This window comes from Stegastes partitus, unplaced genomic scaffold (assembly GCF_000690725.1).
Source record: "Stegastes partitus isolate 25-593 unplaced genomic scaffold, Stegastes_partitus-1.0.2 Scaffold2330, whole genome shotgun sequence".
NCBI lineage: Eukaryota > Metazoa > Chordata > Actinopteri > Pomacentridae > Stegastes > Stegastes partitus.
Genome location: NW_007580061.1, coordinates 37,925 through 61,978, shown reverse-complemented (window position 1 = coordinate 61,978; position 24,054 = coordinate 37,925). Strand labels below are relative to the sequence as shown.

Below are 24,054 nucleotides of genomic sequence, written 5' to 3'. Positions count from 1 at the left end.
AAAAAGAAACAACCCCAGAAACAAAATGAAGCCCCAACAATGATATAAAAAATAAAACTATGCAACCATTTACAATCATTATCAGTGCATGGGGACAGGGGGAGGCAGGGGATACAGGTTGTGTTATTGTACATCACCGCCGTGTGGAGCAGGGCGTGTAGCCGTCGTGTCAAAAATAATGTCCAGTAACGCTCTTTCTGCACTCGATAGCTTTTGCAAATGTGCTCCGACCGCTCTGTACAGGATGTGATCTCACCGTTTATAAAATAATAGACAAAAGTGCCTCGACCCAATAGAGATACACCCAAACAAATAACCGACTTTCATCATCCCTCTCCCATTGTAAAACATTATTTTTTTCATTTTAACCCCAACAAAGAGTGGAGGGCTAATTCTGGCAAACCGGCGGGTGGGTGGAGAGGATTAGATGGATACGGAACTGGCAAACAGCCCTGTTGGTTAATTGGCTGCAGACAGTCCTCTGCCCCGGGGACGTTGGACCGGGTGGCAGCACCACACCGACTGCCACTCATCTGCCAACACTGTATTGTTGTGTGTGTGTGTGTCCGAACAACATGGTGTCTTTCATCAGTGTTATTTGTCCTTTTTTTTAAAAATCAAGGACAAGATGGACGGAAGGCGGCAGAGGAAGTGTATGTATTTGGGAAGACGTGCAGATCGCCTCCTAGTGGTCACTGTGTGAGGACAGGCCAGTGTGGGTGGATGCAGACGACGCTTCACTAAGCAGCAGCAATCAGCCAGACGCTTTTGTTCCTAATTGCAGAATTTGTCAGTTGGCGGAGAAACCTGTTTCTGCTCAGCGTCTGTAAGGAAACCATGTTTTTCCCATTAAACCTCTTGGACAAACACTTTGTGTCGTCTCTCAAAGAATCAGAGAAGTTTCATGGAGCAAAGACTGGAAATTTTCTGAAATCGGCGGAGCCTTTTTTGCTCACCAGGATCACCGTCTGCTTAGTGAAGCCGTCCTGCAACAAACACCAGTGACTGAATCAGTTAAAATCAGCATTATCACCAAAAAAAAAAAAAGAAAAAATCATAACCCTGTTTAAGATACATACATTGCCTGACTAGCTAACAATTACATCCTTTATCAAAATTAGAAATAAAACAGTTTACATCCCCCATATATATATTTTTATGTATGCATTAAAAAACAAAAAAAAAACAACAAAAAAGAAGCACATCCCTCCAATAAGGTGCAATTCATAGTTTAACAGGCAGAATTACTTTCTGTATTTCAGCATGCAACTCAAATAAAAAGCTTTTTTTTCTCCCCAAATATATATATATTTGTTTTTTGACATCTTTGTCTATTTGGAGGGGGGGAAAAAAAACACACACAGAGGAAATCAGTGATAGCAGAAAAACAAAAAAGCATGAAACCAGCACCACTTTGCTGTGTGACAGACACAGAACACGAAAAAGAAAAGACGAGGGCAAAAATGGCAGTTTTTCTTTTCTTTTTTTTTCCTGCATCCTGGATTGTTCTCGGGTCGTGACTCCGGCCGAACTGGTTCTGAGTGGCTGAGCGATGACAAAAATGTTTTTTGGTCACACAATGGCACGCCTTTATAGCGATCACATAACAGCGAGGGCTCAAACAGAGCGCCTACAGTAGTCTGACTGTTTGACCAGCAGAGAACATGGCCGCAATCAGAGCAAGAAAAAAAAAAACACACACACAAAACAGAGGCTGTACTGTGTGTGTGTCTGTGTGTGTCTTTGTGAGCGTGTGTTATAGTAGTTCTCCGTGAGTGCATCTGCCATGTGTGCATTAAAAACCCAAAGACAAAAATAAAACCGCATCTCAACAAAAAACCCCAGAAGTCGAGCGGTTGTGTGATGCTGTTAAGGTCACGAGGAAAAGACGATCACAAAAACAAAACAATCCCAAAACAAGATGGCCGCCACAGTATGAAGTCCCCTTTGTCGTCGTCGTCGGAGGAGGTAAAAGATCTGTGAGGTGGAGTGGAAGTCTACCTAGCAGTAGGCTGAGACAGTGCTTGTGAGCTCACACTTAGACATTCACACACACTCTCACACACACACACTCTTACACACACCGCCTTAAAATGATATTAAATATCAAGCTGCCAAGTGGATGAAGTTACCAAAAAAAAAAAAAGTACAAAAACAAAGTTAAATAGAAAAACAGAGACACTCATCACCTATCCCGCTCTGTTTCTCAGACCTCCACCGAAAAACAATATTAAAACCAAACCCCAAAAGGAAAGACACATCGATTGACTTCACATAAAAGCGTAAGTGCAAACCAAAACAAAAAAAACAAAAAAAACAAGAAAAGGGGGGAGACGCTCTAAATGTGGAAAGTCTGTGATTGTAAGGATCACTCCCTCCCTCCCTCTCTCTCTCTCCATCTCGGTCTCTGGTTCTGATTCTGATTGCGGGGAATTCAAACCCCCTCCGGAGGCTTTTCCCTTTTAGTCTCCCCTCCCCTTCATTTGCCTTTCCTCTAAACCCCCCGTCACCCTCTTCCTCTCTCGTCTCGGCTCAGGTTGGGCTGCGAAGGAACGACAAGTTTGTGAGAGTTGCAGGGAGGCTTACGGACATCACACACAAGTTGCACAAAGAAGGAATAAACCTACATGGGCGAGAGCATACAGACGGGCGAGCATTACACCTCAGTGCGTGTGGGTAGCAGCCTAAAATACCACATTAAATGCCTGTTTCTATGCATTAAGAGAACACAGATGCTAAAATTCTTGTTTTTGCAGTTTCATCCTCCTGTTTTCTTGAGGGTCTTGTTACCGGTTGGGTGGGACTGAGTTAGGAAAAGTGATGTCACATATTTCTGTGCACCAGTCACGGTTTAGAAACATCTGATGAGTTAAGGGTCAAACTAGTTTTCAAGAATCACCATAAATAGAAGCAAAGAGGCCAAACTGTGAAGCGCGCTGACGAAGACGTCCGTATACTTTTGCATTTGATCTGCAGCCAGGTGTCTGTTTGCCCGACTTTTTCGCGGACGTATGTGTCACAGCGTCCATCTGTCTCCGCGGTGCTACGCCGACTTTCATCTTTTTGATCTGCCGTGTCACAACATATGGACTCCTGGACCAGACTCGTCCCGCTCCCACCCCGAAGCCAGCAATCTGTCCTGGAAGGCGTTCAGAAGACTTGCAAACACTCACCTCTCCAACACATTCACGCGATAAAACCCGACGTGTTTACAGAAGTCTTTATTTACGAATGTTCACGTTCGACACCGCTGCTGCTCAGCCGAGTCTTCGCTGAGGTGGCGCTCGCTTTTATTGTGTGCTAGAGCGACTTATTCTCCACACTTTGGCTGCTCTTTCTGAACAGAACTGGACCGCGGCCAATTGATTTACTCATTAACGAGACTGTAAACAAAAGGGAGGTTTTATTTCTCAGTGGAAGAAACACTTTTTAATGCTCTAAAGGATTAATTCAGCCAAACGTCTGTACTTACTTCCAGTCATATTTAGCTGTACAGATAGCTGTTGGTTTCATTAGCCTGGTTTTGACATGTCCCAGTCTGTATACCTAATGTGGATGGAAGATCTGTTGTGGGTTTCCAAGATGCCATGAGGACTGTTTCTTTGGTAGAAAGTATTGTCAAGGAACCACCACCAAGGAGCACATGACAAAGTCTGGCCCGATAAAACCAAGTTTTGAAAACGCAGCGCTGTACAGAAGCGGGGAAATGTTTCCTGTGGGTGAACCGACCCTTTAACACTGTTGGTTTGTATCAGAACAGGTGCAACGCCAACAGAGCCGAGCGTTAAGCACCGACTAAGCGCAGGCAAAGAGGCTCGGGCCGCGCACTTGTTTGGGAGCGCCGCTTGCGGTCTGAGACTGAGTGCTTTCCAATCAGCGGTGACACATCGATGCAGCTGTCGCAGTAAATGTGATTGCTCAGTTTGTGGAATGCGGACGCTTTCCGTCACCGGCGCGGAGAGAATAATAACATGTTTACAGCCAAGGCGACAGCCCGATGGGAGACATCGTATTTCAAAACCCCCTTTTCAAGAACTTCTTGATTTGAAGCTGTGAAGTCTTCAGCCCCATTTAGCCGCAATGTTCTTCACAGTTATGGACTTCACAACGAATTAGTCGAACAGAAGACACCTTCTCCATACGTTCTAAAACACTTCCAAGAGCCATGTAGGAGGCATCAGAAAGAAAGAAGAAAGAAATGAACAAAGTCAAAAAAAAAAAAAAAAAGGGATCCCAGTAAAACTCTTTTCTGTGCACCCCCCTCCTCCCCAACACCCTCCTCTCTTTGATTTCCGGCCTGCTTGCCGCTAATGTTTCTTGGAAAAGATCAATGGGTGGAAGCCACAGGGCTGGCGGGGGTCCAGAGCTGTGAAGGCATGTAAGCCCCGTGGACAAGCAGCCAGTCAGCTACTCTGTGAGCACAACAACAGATGAGGGGTGATGGTGGGGGAACACAGCCCTGCAGAAACACATCTGTGCAGAACACACACACACGCGTGTGCTGAACGCTCCAAACATGTGTTGGCGGTTAGCGTGCGCGTGCGGGAAGGAGGGCACGGAGGCCGATAGTGATCTATTCAGACTGATGGTTCTGATTTTTCCAGGCTTGCTCAAGATACGTTCGAGGGCAACTTCACCAATTTTGCTGTCGTTATAAATCAGCTGACTCGCCGTGATCAGTCCTACCGTGATGTCATGGTGAGGTCATCGAAATGAAGTCAGGTTTCGGAGACTTTCATTTATAATTCAGAGCAAATAGCTTGTGCTGTGCGTGGAGTTTAAGCGATGTGAGGATTTACAAGGCAGGGAAGCAAAAAGATGTGACTGGTGTTGCATTGTGGGAAATGTAGGATCCAGTGTTTGGAGGCTGTCTCAGCTTTTTGATGGCAATACTAAATGCCCATTTAAGCATTAAGGTGGTTAAATCATGCTGTGATGTGTTCTTAAAAAATGACATTTTCACCAAATAAAACATTAAAATGAAGAACTGATTGTGACCTGATACATCCCAGACAGCCCTCACACCGCGGCGGAAATGCTTCTTTAGAAAACGCCCGCTCTCCTGCTAAGTTTAGACCACTGCACTTTCAACCATAAACCTTCCAAATGGTTATTTCCTGTTGCTGATATCAATAACTGAAAGCAAATAAAGCCGGCACCGTGCTGTTACCTAGCAACGCAACTCCAAACCTGTCTGCAGCAGCAGCAGCATCACTCTGTCTCCTTTACAGTTTTGCATTTTTTACACTTAATTTATTCCCTCTGTTCTAATCAACTGAAGCAAGCAGCTCAGGAAAAAAAACCCGAGCAAATTAAGATTTGAAGCGTGTTATCGGTGGTAAAAACGACACAAATGTTGGAATTGTTACGGCATCCTTAAGGTTATGTTGTTGTGGTTAAAGATGGCTTATTACCAGGGCGGTAGAATGAAAGGAGGGTGAAGCCTACCGCTATCACAGGCTCCTGATGACTGAAAATCCATCTGCAATCACTGTACAGTCTGCAGCGTGTGGTCTTTATGTTTGATCAGGGTTTTGAGTATAACAGAGGAGCATAAGTGACTGATTTGAAAGTGTGTTTTCCAATTTCAGCCCATGCTAATAAAAACACCTCTTAACCTGCTGGCAGGTCTGAAATTCATGTTTTCCTTTTTAAAAAAATCCCCAAATTACCCGAGTCGTCACTGAAATAAACGACAAAAACAGTAAAAATTGATCAGATTTGTTTTCTGTCAGGGAACTTGACTAAATCTAAGCTGACAATTGTGATATTTCATCACTTGATTTTATTTGTCTCATTTAAAAATCAATGGATGAAAAATGAATCATTTCTTCTAAACAGATTTGGGGGAAAAGGAAGAAGTGTACAACCGTGAAGCTATGGCTGACTCAGCTGTGAATAACAGTCACATGGCAAAAACACTGAACCGGGTTGAACTACAGGCTGTGTTTGTCTGAAAACAAATTAAAAATGAGTTAAATGTCTAAAGCACGGGAGGCACCTGTTTTTTTTTCCAGTTTTGGTAACAGCTGTGGGAAAAAATCCAGGTTGTTAAATACTAAATGATTTTTTTTTTTTGGTTTTCTTTCATGATTAATGGCAACACCACTGTGTCATACCACATAGAAGACTCTTATAAGTTTCCTCTACTTCTAGCCACAGCTGTGCCGTTTCCATAGAAGTGCAGGACTTTACATTGAAGTGACTAATCAGTGAGTGAAATGTGACAGAAGCAGGAAATGCTCACAAATTGCAGGAGGTTCAGAGAGAAGACAGTAAAAGCTTGTTTGTTATATAGAGTTAGTCCCTTAGGTGAGAGATTTGTCTGTCATTTTCTACAACCTTGTGTTCGCTTGCATTCAAATCACTTTAAAGAATCAATAAGTTCGCCCTCAAAGGAGTCTTTTCCTTTAAATTTCACTTTTGCAAGCCGAGTTTTCATCAAGCGGTGCTCAAACTCGCACAGTGTTAATTACAGTCGTTGCGGATTAACAACTTTGCGCGGCGTGAAAACATTTTATGTGCTGCAGAGTGACAACGAAGCCGAAAAACTGAATGTTTAAAAAGTGATATTCTTCTTACTCTGTGGTCTTTCATTTGACAGGTTACTATTAACAACAAAGACGTCAAACATCTTTCCTCTGAACTCTGAATCAAGTTGCAGCGCAGAGTTTACAACGCCAGCTTCGGCATGAGACGTGTTTTAATTCTTGTGCGGTACAAGTTGGACTCAGATGCTCCAGAGGAAAACCCGGTTTGTGGATGAAATGAAGGAAGCGGGCCGAGTTCTAGCGGACCAACAGGTGTCCAGTCTGAGGGAGGGCCGCGTAAATTCTGCTTCCCACTCTGAGAGACGGGTAAATGGCATTTATACACATTTAACCTCCACTACAGCCCTGGTTATTGCTTTACTGATTTCAAGTTTGATCGTGACAAAAACTGACAGCAAGCTACGGGCCAGAGCTGTGATTAGTCTGTCTGCTAACATAAATCTCTCACGCCTCCTGAGTGGGCCGCAGTCTGCTGGAGTGTCCTTGAGCAAGACGGGATCTCTGGATATCGGCCTCTTTGAATCCATCGCACGCCCGTCGAGGCGGCACAGACGCCGCTCCGGCCTTTTCAACATCACAACCTCATCTTTGCTTAAACTGTCACTGGCGTATAGATTTTCTCTTACAGGGGAGATGAGCTGCTCCCTTCATTTGGACGGCTTTCATTTCATCGCCGTGATGACTCTCCCTCATCAAAGTGAAAAATCAAAGCCGTTCGGTCAAGCTTATTACCTCCCTCCCCTCCCCCGTGTCATAACCACGCTTCATCCAATAAGACTGTCACTGGGAGCAGCGCTGCAAGGATTATTTCCTAAATGTCTCTTTCTGGATTCCAGTCTCCGTTTATCAAGCCTTGGCTTTATATGAGAAAGGACGGCTTCTTTTTTTTTCTTGTATTTGTTTTCCTGTTTTTGCTCAGTCCAAAAAAAAATATTTCTCATTCATGTTTCATTCCTGGCTTATGCTAAAAAAAAAAAAAAAGTGTTTTTCCTGTCTTCCCTTTCTGCTCCTTATGCAAATTGTCTGCATACTGTGATGAGCCAGTCAAATCAACAACAAAAAAACCCACAAACAAACTGGAAGAAAAATGGAGGTGTGTGCAGGGTAACGGTGTGCACTGTGTGTGTGTCACTATTCTCAGCTCTGCAGCGCTGTGACATTTACTGAAAATGACTAAGCTATGAGAGATTTTGCATTTTTTTCCCTTTACTCAGGTCAGCTTCTGCCAGCAGAATCGAGTGGAAAACCATTGTGTGATTTGTCCAATCGTGTGCCCCCCCTGCACTCCCTCACCTCTTATCCTATCCTGGTTGATGACCTCAGGCTGTTAGGGATTTCAGGAACTCATCAAGGGGATTGTTGCCATGGTGATAATGGGGGGGCAACAGTCCAAGTAAGAGGTAACCTGGCTCGTCTTTCAGCAGACACCCTTATCTGGCATGAGTCACTCTGTCTGTTGCACACATACAGAAATGATTTTTTTTTTTAAAAAGCGAGGCCGCATACATGCAGATATGCAAACAGTGTTGGCCAGATGTGCAGCCTGATTGCTGAGAGTCGGGAGTTAACTTCAGCTAAACGCCTCTTGGCAGGGATTAAACACAAACACACACACACGCCCCGGTTCTTGATGAGTTCAACCGACACCCCTGTGGTCACATTTCAGAGATGACATTTAACTTTAAAGCGCAAACTTATTTTTGCAAATGGCAGCGTGCGGCAGCGAGAGTGAACTCATCTCTAACCGAGAAAGACAGACGGACGGAGCGAGCGGCTCGAGGCCTTGAAGTCGGAGAGAGAAGCGAGTTTTGTTAGTTTGGCGTAATTCAAATGAGACACTTTGGTCAGTTTCGTGCTAACTGCTGACATCAGAAAACATCCATCTATGATATTTTTGCTAGAAAAGCTCAAAGAGTGTTCATTAATTCAGCAGAGGGATGGGCTCCTGCCTGGATATGTGCCACAAAATCATCAAAAAATGAAGCAGATAAAAATGAAGTGCTTTAATGCAAAATGGCCCACTGCCTGAATTCGTGATTTAATATCGCTAAAGCGTGCAGGATCCACTCTGTTAAAGTGTTAACTCAGGACCCAAGTTGCCTTTAAAATTCATCACTTGTTTCAATTTTGTTCCATCAATCATTACTTTTCTAAAAAATCTAATGTAGAAACAAGCAGTGTCAAACGGAGCATTGTTGTCGCCTCTTTCTGTCAAATCCTATTTAAAGCTCATTTCTCTGCAGCCCCTCCGGGTTTGGATGGCAGTTTGGCTCTCGACACCAACACCAAAACCCCGAACAGCTGCCGCCACAGACCACGCTGCCATGGAGGCAGCAGCACAGACCCGGCACAACTGTCGGCGGCCTGTTGGCTAATCTCATTTTCAGAGCTTGCAGCCATGAAGAACCGGCACGGTGGTGGTGAGTTGATGGACAAAAATGCTTCAGCAAAATCTTAGCTTTGCTATCAACCCGAGGTTTTCACTGCACATTTTAGGGTTTTAGAAGAAAGTTTAATGTCTGACTCAAGGACGCTTTAAGCAGGTGGGAAAAAAAAGAGCATTTGAGGAGTTGTTTGAATTAAAGCTACAACACTAAAATTTTATCTTCTGGTTTTGATATATTTTCAGTCCTGTTCTCGCCCCTCGGCAGCTGATCAAGTTTCCCTCTTCAAAACTTTTTTTTTTTATTCCTCTTGAGGAGTTCTTCACCTTGAAACAGCATCTAGCCCGAAGCCGAGGTAAACAGTATCTGCAAAGCCCAGACAAGCGCCGAAGAAGCAGATGGCGGATCCAGTCAATCTGCAGTTAAGAGAAAAATCAATGCATGTACTGTTGTTTGATCGCTGCTTGTCTGCTCCACGTATAGCCTTTTTTTTTTTTTTTTATGCTGCTCTGTAGCATTGTAAACATAGCTGCTAAGATTCCCCCTGCTCTTCACATCAACGGATCACAGCTCCCCGTCGGCCTCGGCCCACATCAAACACGCCCACGGACAAAAGTATGCTCGCCAACCGGTCCGCTACATCCACAACTTGTGCCAAACCATTTGGGGCGGGGATTTAGGCACGTCGCCACATCGCCGGCTGTCTACGGTGGGGAGAAGGAGATAAGAACCGATGCCTAAACGGTCAGATGATGGTCATCTGTGGGCAAAAAAGGGAAGGCATCGTCATGGTAGCGGCTGCCCCGTCCTGTCGAGACAGGAGGCGAGAAACGAGGCACGGAGAAGATAAATAGACCCCTATTATTGAAATGGGGCATTCTTGCGAGGATTAACATGAAATAGATACAAAAAGGAGCGAGGACCAGTCTGTGAATGCACGAGCGAGGAAAAGTCAGAGGATGAGTTTCGACATATTTGACACAGTGGAGAAAAAAAATAATGAGCAAAATGAGGAGTGGAAAAAATATCCCTCGCTAATGGGGATTAAGAGGAAACACAAACTCTGGGAAGAAAAGACTGCCCTCATAAAGAGAGGATGGGAAGCTCATAGAAGTCATTTTCAGACTGACTGTGTGAGTGGCAGCTGAGCAGAAAACAGAATGTTTAATCGAGGGGACCAACAGTTGGGGTTGACCTCGTCTGAAGCGCTGCAGCTCCCTGCCTGATGCGAACCCACCCACTCATCTTAACAACACTCATCCCGTCTCTCTGTTTCGCATGCTGTAGTTTCCAAGGAAACAAAGTTATCCCAGCTGCTGGATAGACAAGAGAGATGAAAACTGAAGGGTGATCTTCCCCCGACTGGTCTTGATTGTTCTCAGATCGGACAAACAATAACGGCAATAACCGCCTGTGATGCCATCGACGGGGTATGATTTATTCAGAGCTGTCTGTAAGCTCTGGGAAACACGCACACACTGCACACTCATCCCTGCAACGCTCGTGCGTCAGCAGACACTTTTCTTTCCTTTCCATCGCCACCGAGATGTGGTCTTCCTCCCTCATTATCTTTCCTTCTTTCTCGTTCGACCTGTTTCCCGTTTCAATGTCCGTCCCGCCTATTTTCTCTCGCCGATCTTGTCCCTCCTTCACAGCCCAAAACCTCAAATTGTGACGCAAAGACCGACCAAGCACACCTTTTATCTCTCTCTTTTTTTTTCTTTTCTTTTTTTTTATACAAACGCACAGACAGATCTAAGGTGCATGAAGATGAATGTAAGTATATGTATGAGCTGAAATATCTCCACTGAGTCATTCCCTTTCTTTTGGCGGTAGGTACTCCAACGGGGGGGGGGTTTAAATAGGATTTATAATTTTCTACCGAGACCCAAGAAAATAATGTAATATCTGAACATGAGTCTGTTTCTGGAAGGAGGTCACCAAATATGACAGGAAGACATCTGAAGGTAGAGAGCGAAGAGGGAACGTCAGCCGGTCTGTAAACTTTAGTAAACACAGACAGAAAAAAAAGAAAAAAAAATGTCCTTCACTTCACAAGATTCTCGTCTCCACAGGATTCACATGCCTGCAAAATATCCCTGGCGTTTCACTGAAGCTGCCCCTTTCTCTCAGAGAACAGGCGTGTCGAATTGGCGGGTGAGGAAAGGGAGGACAGGGGTGGGGTGGCAGACAGAGATAGCTTGGCAACTCCCCCAAAAAGGGAGGAATGAGGAAATCTATGATTTTGTTTATCCAGTGGTTGTATCCTCTTGATGTTCTCTGTAGATCCGTGGTGGATGTGATTCAGTGTTCCCTTTTTTGACCCCAAAATAATGATATTTAAGAGATTTTAAATCCCTGCAACATCAGCGCTGCCTGGTGGAGATACATTTAGTTTCGCCCCTATGACAGATGTAGATCATCAGTACCGTTCCACCCCAAAAAAACTCAGTGCAGAGGCCGTACTTGGACCCTACTAGTTATTTCACATATTTGTTTTCCGCAGCTGAACTCCTTGCCCTCATTCAGTCTGGCTTTTTTGTTTGTAAGGGTTCTCCAGGAGGTAGTGGTACCTGTCATAGTGCTCCAGCATGTACTTGGGGGCGTACATGTGCTCTTTGGGGTCCGCGGGAGGATATTCCTGCAGGGAGCCATCAAACCAGCCCCCTGTCCGGATCAGATCACGGATGTAGTTGAGGTCACGTTTGTCCTCGTAGTCGCCCCACCGCGGGAAGTCTCCGTTCTGCGCTGACACCAGCTTGAAGTAGATTCCCTCCGGTGGAAAGCACCAGGAGCAGTGCCACCCAGCGAAGTGGAAGGGGCTGCCCACCGACCACTGCACCAGGATGTGGCCCGTGTCGTTCTCGTACTTGCGGAAACCCGGCATGGTGTAATATTCGCGACGGCGGAGTTTGATGCCATCGCCGTCGTAGACCTCGCGGAGCATCCCCAACGTGCAGCCTGAAACCACTTCTAGAGACCCAAACTGCTTCCAGAAAAAGCCATACAAAGACTGCACACAGAGAGAAGAGAGTGTTAACGAATCGGAAATACGGTTAATCTGCTGCATGTGTTCTTGTCTTAAATGAAAAAGACACCTGCATAACTTCAACAACAAAAAAAATGATCTCAATTTCATGCATTACACATTCAGCTGATATGTTGTCGCTACCTTGCGCATGTGGATGGCGAAAGGTTCTGTCCAACCATCGAACAGTTTAAGGAAAAGGAGGCCCTCGTGTGCTGGGATTTCATCTGCGTCGTTGATGACGAAGACGTCGTCTGATTTGGCTCCCACCACCCTGGACAAGCCGTTGCGTGTCAGGAAGGTCCGCAAGTAGTCATCAGCGATCCAGCCGTCCTGCCGACCGCCCTCTGGGAAGTGGTCAAGGAACACGTACAGGATCTTGTGACGTATGTAGTCATACGTACCATTGAGGAGGAGCCGCAGGAAACTGGAGAGATCACAAATACCATCTTTTATTCAAAATGAAACGCTGTATATTTGTTCCGTTCACCGTTTTCCAGCTGCATTTAGATCTTCTGATGTTACCTACTGCTGTAGGCGTGTAGCTGTTGGTTTCCCTTCTTTACCACATTGTCGATAAATATTAGTGATGCACGATATTAAAATTCCTGGCCGATACCGATATCCGATATTTCTGATATCGCCGATAACCGATATTACCGATGCCGATATTCAGTTTTTGTTCACACCAAAAAATGAGCACAAGTAAGCACTGTGAGAAGGTGAAAACTATTCAAAAGAAGCCCAAATTAGACCACATGGTCTTCTTTATTATGTAACAAAAGTAAAACATATCTTAACATATTTAACGTTCAAGCCCAGGCTTATTTAAGTAAAAACATCTGGGAAATAATAGTAATATCAAACGTAGAGACGAAGGCGCTAACGTTTGACAATCATCGGTTTTTCACATCGGCTAAATTTGTTCATCGGACCGATACCGATATATAGGAAAAAATCACTAATATCGGCCGATACCAATGTGGTCGCCGATATATCGTGCATCCCTAATAAATATATTAGTAAACACTGAAAACTTGCTTGAGTTGCTCGAGTACAATCTATGAAAGTGCACATTAATACTTGAAAAATGGTTTTGTATCGAGGCAAGATTGCAGTTCCTTGAAAATCAACCTGTACTTGAACCTATCCTGTCCTTTTTTGAGCATGTGATTTAGTCAGTGGACATGTGGGCTGAGTTTATTTCTTAAAACACATTTAAAAATCTGCTTTGAACATTGTTTGAGGGAAATTGATTCGACACACATGTTGGACCCAAAGATGTCAAACATTATAAACATATTTGTCTTGCATTAGAAGAAAACTCATATAGGTGCCTTGAGGTTATGTTACCATGCAGCCATAATGACTCGATGTTTACTGTTGTGGATTACACAGCTCAAAAAGTTTCAAAAGGCTTCTAATAGATTTTTAAACAAATCAGAAAAAAGAAAAAAAAACATCCAAACTGTATCATTTACAAAAGACTGGCAATAAGGAGCAGAAAAGTTAAAAAAAACAACAGGTCAGAAAGGTGCTTGTTTGACAAATGTGGAGAATGTACAGAAAACCCACTTACCACACAGCAAACTGAGAGGGGGAAACAACTCTATTAACCTGTTGATCTGCATAGCAAAAGACAGTGTTCACTGAGTGTAGCTGCTTTCATGCAGTGTCACCTCCTATGATTGAACATACCAATCTCCCTTCAAGGCTACACGCAGAGTCAATCGCGTCTCTCGTCATAATCTGGTGTAAAATTGCTCTCGAGACATTTCATGTTGTTGCCAAAGGAACCCAACTCTAATTGTTATTCAGGACACTGATTCTCAAGAAGCATGAAGGGTGGCTATAAAAAAAAAGAAAAAAAAAGAAGACTGCAAGCTGTTAACAGTAACTACTCATCGCACCAGCAGCGTCACAACTTGGCAAAAATTTGCGATTGTGTGTAACTGTTGAATTTTAAACTGCTGAATGTGAAAATAGAGCAAAAACGGGGATTCTCTGGTGTGCAGTGTGACCTCAAATAAACTCCTTTATGGATATTAAAAGAAATTGGATTGATAATATATGTGCATACATGTTCTTCTCATGACTGCACTGTGACACCAGTGTCACCACGGTGGCTTTAATCCAGCTTAAAATTTGCTGAGCATGCATTTTATTTTACAATGCTGTACTGCCAGGTGCAAAGAGAGTCATCTACTGATGGCCACAGAGCAGCTCAGCAGGGGATTACACATCTCGCTGAAATACAACTTAACCTCAAGGGCATAGCTTTAATAATCCCCACACATCCACCTGTTCAAAAAAATTAGTGTCTTACCTAAGAGGCCGTTTCTCTCCATATGCGGTGAAGTTGGATTCACACACGAGGAACAGGTCTACGGCCTGGGCGAGCTCGTGAAAGCGTACATGCAGCAGGTCAAACTCATGGTTAACATTGATGGCATTGATCACCCTCCGTGGTGTCTCTCTGGGTGTGAGTCGCTCCTTGGTTGGCAGGTTTGAATGGTACACCATGGTGGGAACCCCACAGTAAGGTCCATGCCATCCCGGCCGACAAACACACTTGACAAGTCGCTTCCCATTGCCCCTGGCCCTCGCCTTGGCTTTTGGAGCTATGGAAGACTGCTGTTGGAGCTCCAGAGGTTTCCGTTGCCCCACAGCACCGGCTCGACCAGCTTCCCCGCCTCCATTAGCCACAGCACCCCCTGACTTTCCAGAGTACTCCTTTGGGGTGGCCACCTCCGTCCCTTGTCTGAAGCAAAGGGCTCCAGCTTTGGTGCGGACAAAGTAAGGTGTCTTATCGTCTTGAAGCTGGTGAGTGCGGGTATGGAGGTCACCCATTGATTCTACAGGGTCTGGCAGTTGATCGTGGGCAAACGCCGCTCCGTGCTCTTTTCCCGCAAACGGTACCTCTGGCGGCTCTGGCCCGGCAAGCTGGGCTGGGTGACTGGGGTTCCGCAGCTTCGAGAGATCTTCAGCTCTCTTCTGGAAAACAAAAGGGCAGTGATGGGACAGAGTTAGGGTAACTTCCCCATTCACAGAGCCAGTACGTCTCAGTGCCAACGATAAATGAAGCTTGAAAACGGCTTGAAATTTATTGGCATGAGCTCAGCACACATGGGCACAATAAAGTGAATTCAAAACAGCTACACTGCCAAGATACTGATGAAATTATGAGGAAAAACATTGTACCCTAATGAAGTTATACTAAGGTGCCTTCTGACATTGCCTACTCTTTAAAATACCACCTACATATTAGCGGGTAAAACGTGTTTCTGAACCCTTGCAGTGACTTCTACATGTTTATATAAAAAGTTATCTTAGAAGAGTTCTGTGGATGAGAAGACAAACACTGGGGATGTACTTCACTGGTTTATCTACTATCAGTTATGGACAGTCTGACAATAAAAGATGATCCCTAATTGTCAGATGTGATTTTGCCAAAAATATTCCCTCCCAAGCATCCCATTAAACTCACAGACTAATCTGAATTTCAGGGTTGGAGGTTCAGTCCTCAGCCTCCCCAACATGCTGAAGTGTCCTGGTACCAAACCCTATAGAACCGCTGTGTTGCTGGATGAAACGGTGCCGAGCATTAAATGTCTGACGCAAAGTCTACACGCGTAATTGTTTTTTTGTACGTCTTCCATATTAATTCATGTTGTGTAAACATTCATATTAATGCACAATATATCTTAAAAAGTGCAGCGATGACACAGTTGGGTTACTAGGCAATGCCAGTGAATGTAAAAGTAGTGCAATCAATCTGTGGTTAAGGCTCAGGAGTATCCACCAATCACAGTAGGCTAATGAACAACGACAATTCTTCAGAAACACTTTTGGTGTCGGTTCCCTTTTCTAGCCGACCATGCGCTCGCTGATAAGTGATAACAGAGCAGCTTCCTTTGTCTCTGGGGCGCTGTGAAAATGAATGTGGGAACTTGCTGAAGGTTGGACATTGTTTGCTCAGTGATAAAATACAATGATAGCAGGCAAAGATGGAAGAAGAGATACGATCAATAAAACATGCGGCGATGTCACATTAGACAGGGTTCTGAAAATATCTTGGCACCACTTATGACTTTCTGTTTGCTTCTCTTCTGTCAGCGCAGAATGCAAGCAAGCTTAAACAAGATGATGGATATCAAAGGTTGTCGCGCTTCTTGACGGTTCTTTTTTGTCCTACGGGTGATGTATGTGAGTGTGCAGTAAGCAACCTTAAAGCTGATATAAGCAGGATTTTTTTGAAGTATCATCGGGCAAAAATTCCATACTACCCTTTTAGCATATTGCAGTTCAAGTGGTCTGATGGGAAACTAGACTTCTGCACCTCTTCCTGGCTCTGGCTTTAAAGAACGTAGCCCGTGATAAGAGATTTTAGCTGATCACACGGCTTTTCACCAATCGGGGAGATAGTGTACGAAGCAACAAAGTAGGAGCAGGATGTGGTGGTGCAAAAGGTTAAAAGGGGCTTTTTCATTTAGGAGATTGGGGTCAAAAATAAAAGTTGACTCATTTTGCTAGATTTCTTTTAGCTTGACCTGAGTGTAACAGCCTTGTCTGTATATTTAAATAAACCAGTTCAATCAGAACATAACTGAAAAACATCAAGACACAAGAAAACTCAACGCTCGCTATCTCTAAGAAACGTGTTCTCCATGATTCAGAAGTTTGACGATCAGCACACGGATTCTGCAAAGAGGAAGAAGATCGGTGTGTTGACAGCAGAAGATGCAATATGATCGTAAGGAGATGCAAAACTCGTACGATCAGTGCACATCCTATTAAAGACGGTACAGTCTGTGGTAAACACATAAATGTCACTTTTACAGCTTCTAAAACATCTGCGACAGTGTTTTAAAGCATATGGGTCACATAAATGCTCATTTTACTTCTGCAAGTTCAGCAAGTTTCTCTTTATTATCCTGGATTCAACAAACTGTCCATGAGGCCGAAGCACTGACTTGTTTTCAGGTTTAGATGTTATCCTCCTGCATCACTAATCCACACTTTTTTGAATTATCTCCCAACAAGTTTGTGAAAATTCTTCTACATTTGTTGGTAATTCCAGTGCACTTTTAGAGTAACTAAAATTTCTCATAGGGACTGCAGGGAATCCTTTGATTTGTTGGGTTTATATATATATATATATATATAAATAATGCTGTAGTTTCTTAGCCCTAATATTTATGGTAATCACATAAAGTTGTATTTTAAATCACTTTTTCACGATTTTTATTCCTTAATATTGTAACTCAAGTAAATGCAGTCTATAAACAACGCTGTGGGGTCTTCATCTCAGTATTTAAACCTGAATTCGTTATGCTGCTGCGGTTTTAAATGCGTTTCGTGTCACTTGTTTGTTGCTTCGTGTCAGCCAGGTCACCAGGAGGATCCACTCTGGCCTGTGTTTAAACTCATTTTCTCACACAAAGCTAATTAGTCGATCATTACACAGAATTTGGATTGTTTTTATCTTGCTAATGACACTTTGAGGAAATTAGCATAATGATACTCCGGTTGGGTAAAACGTGCTGGTTGAAGCGGGAACAGAGTGCTAACTGTGAGAACGTAGCAGAACGAAGTTATCACATGTTTGTGTAGGTATTTGACAAACTGCAGGTACTCTCTCTATTTCTGGTGAAGGGTTTGATGAAGACATGGTTAAAAAGATGTCGTGGATTGGAGTCTTTCCTCTTCCTCGTGTGTGTGTGTGTGAATCTGGTTTTCAGTGATGTTATTAGTCCACAGCATGCTTTGCGTAATTTCACTTCACATTAACTTCTTTCAGCATCCTTGCCGTGACCCCCTGTGGGAACCCCAGGTTAGGAATCACGGCATTAAGATAACACTTTATATAATACATTGCAGTCTGCTGCAAGCTCATTAGTGTGCAAAATGCACTGCATCTTTCTTGTAGAAAGAGATAAGTGTTTAACAGTGCTGCCTATCCTTGAAAGACAAAAGTCCAATACAACAGCAGACAGCTTTAAATAACGCTGTTGTTTTAAACTACGGCTGCTGTATTAGACTGTAAAACACTGTAGGAGCGAGTCTGTCCGTCTCATATCTCACTGTCAGTAAAATTGTGCCAACAGTTTATCCATCTTACCTCATTTGGTGCATCTCTCAGCTGGTTTTCCTCTGGTTTTTCCCACGGGTGAGGAGGCGCCGGCTCCTCCCTCTGCCTCATCTCCAGCCCTGCGTGGCCGATGACTCCAGGACCTACAACCATGACTCCCCCTCCTCCGCCACCGCCGACAGAGCCCGCCAGCCCTCTGGGTTTGGTGTCCGACGGGCGGAGAACGGGCAGGGGAGGAGCCTCTTCGGGAGAGGCCGGGCTGAGCGGGGTGGTGGCCGCGCCCTTCTCCCTCCAGAAGAAGCCAGTGACCATGATGAAGGACTTGATGTTGGGGTATGGAGCGGAGAGCTCACGCAGCAGGGAGACGTAGTGGAGGGCCTTGTAGTAGTGGAGGAAGGAGATGACGCACAGACCCACCGTGCACAGCAAGAACACTCTGTGCCGCCGCATTTTCATCCTTGAAAGGAAGGGAGGAGGGAGAAACACGAGTCAGACTGGTATCAAAAACACACTTCTGTCAAATTTTCTTCCTAGAGAAAGAATTAAGCGTGGGTATGAGTTAACAGTTTATAAAAATAGCCCGTGTCGGTTTGTTTCTCATTGTTGTCAGACAGTAAAAGACATGACCAATTAACGTCGGATCAACTGGTTCCCAACACTCTCATTAGCATCCAAACACAAGCAGCTGTTCTCAGTGTAACAAACTCACTTAATAATTTGTGCCGAGCAGCCAGTGGTGCGGTGACAACGTTTGCAATTTGATCATAATGCAGCTTTTAGCAGCTAAGGAACCATTTATTTGTCTCATGAGTTGGTGGAGGCCAAAAGGGAGCTAAAACAAGAGCGACTGTATTCATCAGGAGTTCGCAGGTCGTCGTGATGTCTCAGCAGCATCGACGTTGCAAATGTGTTGACTTCAAAACTGAAATCTATGCACGGAGGCATTTGACTTCATGTTAACGTCGACTATTTTGGTATATTAGTGTCGTTTAATTCCCAATAAAGCTGTTCAGTTGTCAGACAAGTGCTAAACAGTGACTGAAACACATCCCATTCACACTTAAACATCCTAAAATCCCAACTTTATCACCTCAGTAGCGTCTGATAGTCTCACCACACGATGAACGCTGTGCTGCGAATCCACAGAAAAACAACTTTTAAACAGAAACCTGTATTTCTCCCGATTGTTTAAATTCATTTTTGTCACCTTAGAGTTCAAACTTTACACTTTGATATGCAAACCTTGTCAAAATAAAACAGACTTTGACATGCTGGGTGTGCACATGTTGCTGGGAAATGATCTAGTCAAGTAAATAAATAGTCCAATCGATAGAAAAGTCGTTGTTATTGGCAGCCCGAGATCGTTGGAAAGAGAACTTTATGTGTTTGTTTTCAGTCTAAAATATTGAAAAATGCAAAGTGACAACATGAAACGCGATGTACACGTCCATGCTGATGATAATGCTGATTTAATGATTTGATTTAGTTTCCATCCTGTAGCTTTTATACCGGGGGAAGATACAGGTAAGAAACAAAGAGTGCAGCGTACATAAAAAGGAGTGGCCTGAAAGAAGAGATAATCAGCATCAGAGGGCTTATTTAATGATCAAGAGATGAAATAAAAGAGCAACACATGAACAGAGTCTGACTTGAGCTGTTCAAGAACACCATAAAGGGCCACAGCAATTACACAGAATCCAGATATGTTTGTACACCTCTGCATAGCTACATCACAAATATTTTTTTTTAAAACTGACTGAAATACAAACATGGTCTCGAAGCATCTGCACATCTGCATTTGCTTCAGAGTAGGATTTCCTTTTTAGCCCGGCACAAGCAGTACGGTCAAGGAACGGGGACAGCCTGTGCTCACACAGCAGGATTTATTCCTGCACTTGAATCCATTAAAAAAAGAAAAAAAACTGCTGGACATCTGAACACATTAAGCATACGACGGTCTGGGGTGCAAAGACCAGAACACCAAGGTAAGGGAGAGAAACTTCGCTTGTCACCTCCCAGCGATGCATCACATGAATCTGAAGTGGCGACTTCAGCTCAGCCCCCCGACTGGATGTGAAATGAGTGTGAAGAAGGACCGGATGGAGAGAGCGAAGTCTGGTTCAAGAGGGGGGGAGGAGAGGTTTGGAGAAGGTGCTACGAGGGCCACTGGAATGAGGAGAATGAATGGAGCATTAGCGGGGGCAAAGGAAGAGGGACATCTCAGCATTATAATAATCTAAATTACACAAGAGTTTCTACAGAAGAAAACAGTAAAAACGATGTCTGACTTGAATCCAAAAGAGCACCGCTTCAAGAGGAACGCTAAATTGAAAAAAAGTCATTCACTAGATGTCACTCACTCCATATCCTCTGCCTGTCACCCTGAATCACAAGGAGCACTCGAACGCTGGCGTCTAACACGGAAGTCCATGCTTAAGAAATACTACCATGGCATGTGGAAAGACCGGGGCGCCTTATGCTCTCTTTGGCATTTGCAACGCTAAACAAGGGTCGCCAGGGTTTGGTCACAATGTGCGCGGCCCATTGAAGGTGTTAAAGGACCAGTTTGTGTCTGGTTCCCTCTAAAACTAACATGTTTGTTTTTATCTCACAGCGTAAAGACAAGTTGCAGCATGCATCTTTCTTGGCAAAGGAGGCCCTCTCAACCTCTCAGACCAGTTCCAGTCTGCTGAACAAGTGTTGGTCTTGTCGCCCACGCCCAGTTCTGCTCCCAGGTCCAGAGCAAAGTATCTGACACAAACTATGTTATCTGAACACCTGATTGAAGGACAAAAAAACTCACATGCGTCACATTAACACGTCCTATCGTTCCAGAAAGGCTTCGGAGAGTAAGTAGCGGAAGTACCCTCTGGAGACGGCTGCCTCCCTGGTCAGCTCAGTGTCTGATGGTTTGGTAGGACGCTAGGTGGGTCAGCAGTGTGGTAGGATTTCAAACTCTGAGATTCAGGCCGTCCACCAGTGACTCGCATTTGTCACAACTTCCCGATGAGCTGCGTGATGACATCATCGGTTTGATTTGCTCTCACTTTGTTCGGTGAGGTGCCACCCCACACTGACGTGACTGAGCATGATATCGATGTTGGCAGTGCTGCTCCCACTAAACAACATGCATACCATTGTTGCTTTCCTGTTTGAAGGTGGTGAGGATCGTACTGTGATTCAATCAAATTATGGGTGTGAAAATAATCAGGATGCATTTTAAGAGCATGTTATTGTTAATATCTATGGATTGTAGGTAGGTAGGTAGGTCAGTCGATGGATGGATGGATGGATGGATGGATGGGTGGATGGGTGGTTGGATGGATGGATGGATGGATGGATGGATGGATGGATAGATAGATATTTTACTCGTTTGCTAAGGCAACAACGGCGCAATGCCGACTTGCTGCCACACAGAGCGGTGCGCCTCAAGAGAAGTAAAGAGGGAAAAGGGCAAGGAAAAGAAAAAAAGAAGGGTGTCTCTTATTGTACAATTTTCTGCACCTCTATTCAAGATACAAGATACATGTTTCAATGGCCAATAATAAAACAAAAGCACCAGTATACATGGATTTAAAATTAATGGACAAACTCGTCACCAAATTTAAGTAAAATCAGAACAGGTTCTTGAATTATCTTGGATGCTAAATGCCAAATGGGACCATAAACTCATAGGTCATATCCGTCTGTCATATTTACCACTGATGCTTGGACGCTGACATGAAATATTCAGGAAACTCTCTCCTCACTGAGATGCTACACTGTTCTTTAAAAATATAAATAAAAGACGACTCGATGCCTCAGTTGAATAAGGTAAAGAGGAGTTGAGGTGGAAGCCGGCGATGTTTAGCGTGCTACCGAAGCAAAGCGCCGCCACACCTCCCACTGCCACATCCTCTCCTCGGCTCCCTCGATTCCACACTTTATTTGTCATCACTAATTCCCCTTCACGTTCGCTTTCTCCCTCCTTCACTCTGTTTCCCACACGGCTCGCCTCGAAATACAAAGACGAGAGAGCGAGGACTCGAAAAATCTCTCCTTCTTCGCCGATACGCGGAGAAATTGAAAGCAACAGAGTAACAGAGGGGGACGCGAAAGCAGCCTTTCCTTTTTAATTAAATTCAGCCGCGCATGTCCACAGAATCTATATGTCAGATTTGGAGAGGAGACGCAGATTAGTGCATAAAAAAAACCTACACGGCAAACTTGTAGCACTCCCTGTAGGCTACTGATGTAATGCAAAGAGTTAAAAAAAGAGTCACCAAGGGTGCATCCCTGGGGCCAAAAACCTGAGGTGGGCGACTGTTTTGTGTGTTAACAGGAGGTTTTGTGACATGACAAACCTTTTGTGTACCAATGAAGCTTTTTGTATCACTGACAGATGTAAAGTCCCTGTTTCTGTCATACGATGTCAGAAACGAAATTCATGCGTCTTCTATGTTCTTGTGGGAAAGCATATAAAGCAGCTTTATTGTTGTGTCTTCTGGAGGAATTTTGCCGGCAGCCAAACGAGTAAATCACCTTTGGTCATCAAGGGTGGGGAGATGTCAAAAGGATCTAGAAAATTTCAGGCATGTGCCGGTTAAACCTTTGGGTTGCAAACAAATAAAATAAATAAAACAGCATCTAATAAATGGGAACACGAAAAAAACCCCAGAAATTATATGACGCGTCAGTGTGAAGAAATGTAGCCATTGTATATTTGTTAAGCATCACATTCATATATAAAGATCAATAAAGATCTGCTTTAACATGATGTCTGCTCTGGTCTACAGTCGTCCTCAAATGTATTCAAACCCTTCCATTAAAGAAAAGGCAAAATTCCCAACAGTCACTCAAATAACTAGAAACTGAAAAAAGTAATAATAAATAAAAATTTGTAAAATTATAATTTAGTGAAATAAGATGTTGCTTTTGAAATGTGGTTGAAAAGAATAATTAAAAAAACAAACAAACAGCAAATTCACTAACTGACTAACATCTAACGTCATGTAATGCATCAGATTTTTGTGAAGATTTACCTTAAAACACCGATTTAGCCGATATCACCAGTTTACACAGATATACAAAAGCACTTAAAAACAGACCGACCACTGGCATCGTGGAGCTTCTATCAGGGAAACACAGGCAGCTTTGAACCAAGACATGACTGTAGAAATGATTCTGAAGTCCCTCGCATGCTGCCTGTCAGGTAACTTGCAATGAGGAGTTTGGAAAGTCTCGCACTGTGACTGCACACCCGATGCTGTGTGGGGGAAATGCATGCAAAGACCATTAAATTCCTGCATATCACATCCAGAGGAGAATGCAGCGAAACTAGAAACCCTTACGAATACCGAGCCGGTGTCACAGCCTTTGAGGGCCTGAGGAAAAAAATTCCTGCAAACTCTTACAATAGGAATGTCGACCAGCATAAAAAAACACAATTAATCATGATGGTGAATTCACTTTAAATCGGACCAATCAGTGGGCAGGACGACGCCCGTCTCTGCGCTGATAAGCCAGCCGACTGAACCTGGGCTTCAGCTCAGGAATGGAACGCATTAAAGTAAGAGAAGGGGAAATTTTCAGAACACCACTTTTTGTGTGTTTTCGTTCATGCCGGCTTGAGTTCCTGTGTTTATACAACTGAAAGCTTCTATTTGAGTACAGCCTGATATCAGACAAGGTAGAAAGATGGCTGCTCTCCCCCCTCAACACTATTTGTCTTAGATTTCACACCGCTCCCCCTTCGCTCTCTCAATATCTCCGTCCACCTCAACGCTCCCTCAGCAGGATTTAAAAAAAAAAAAGGTTCAGGACCGCACATGCATCCCTGGAGAGTTTCGAACATCCCCGACCACTGGTTGACGAAAGCAGTCCAAACATTTGGTTTGGAGTCATGGAGGTCGATCCAAGTGATAAACAACCGCGGGGAGAGTCGACAGGCCGGGAGGAGGAATTCTGCCAGTTAACTGCTTCTAACTCAATTTGTGTGTTTCTGTGTGTGTGTGTGTGTGT

General features: G+C 44.0%; 1 protein-coding gene across 1 annotated transcript in view; it reads right to left on the bottom strand.

The window, feature by feature from the left end:
- Positions 1-616: 616 nt before the first annotated feature.
- The window catches only part of LOC103374702 (beta-1,4-mannosyl-glycoprotein 4-beta-N-acetylglucosaminyltransferase-like), a 36,713-nt gene continuing 13,275 nt past the window's right edge, over positions 617-24,054 (bottom strand). The window contains exons 2-5 of the mRNA XM_008304825.1: positions 18,085-18,511; positions 14,290-14,957; positions 12,108-12,390; positions 617-11,948 (exon numbers count right to left, since the gene is read on the bottom strand). Coding sequence (XP_008303047.1) covers positions 11,457-11,948; positions 12,108-12,390; positions 14,290-14,957; positions 18,085-18,510 — 1,869 coding nt within the window. The 5' untranslated portion in view covers position 18,511 and the 3' untranslated portion in view covers positions 617-11,456. The remainder of the gene's footprint in view (positions 11,949-12,107; positions 12,391-14,289; positions 14,958-18,084; positions 18,512-24,054) is intronic.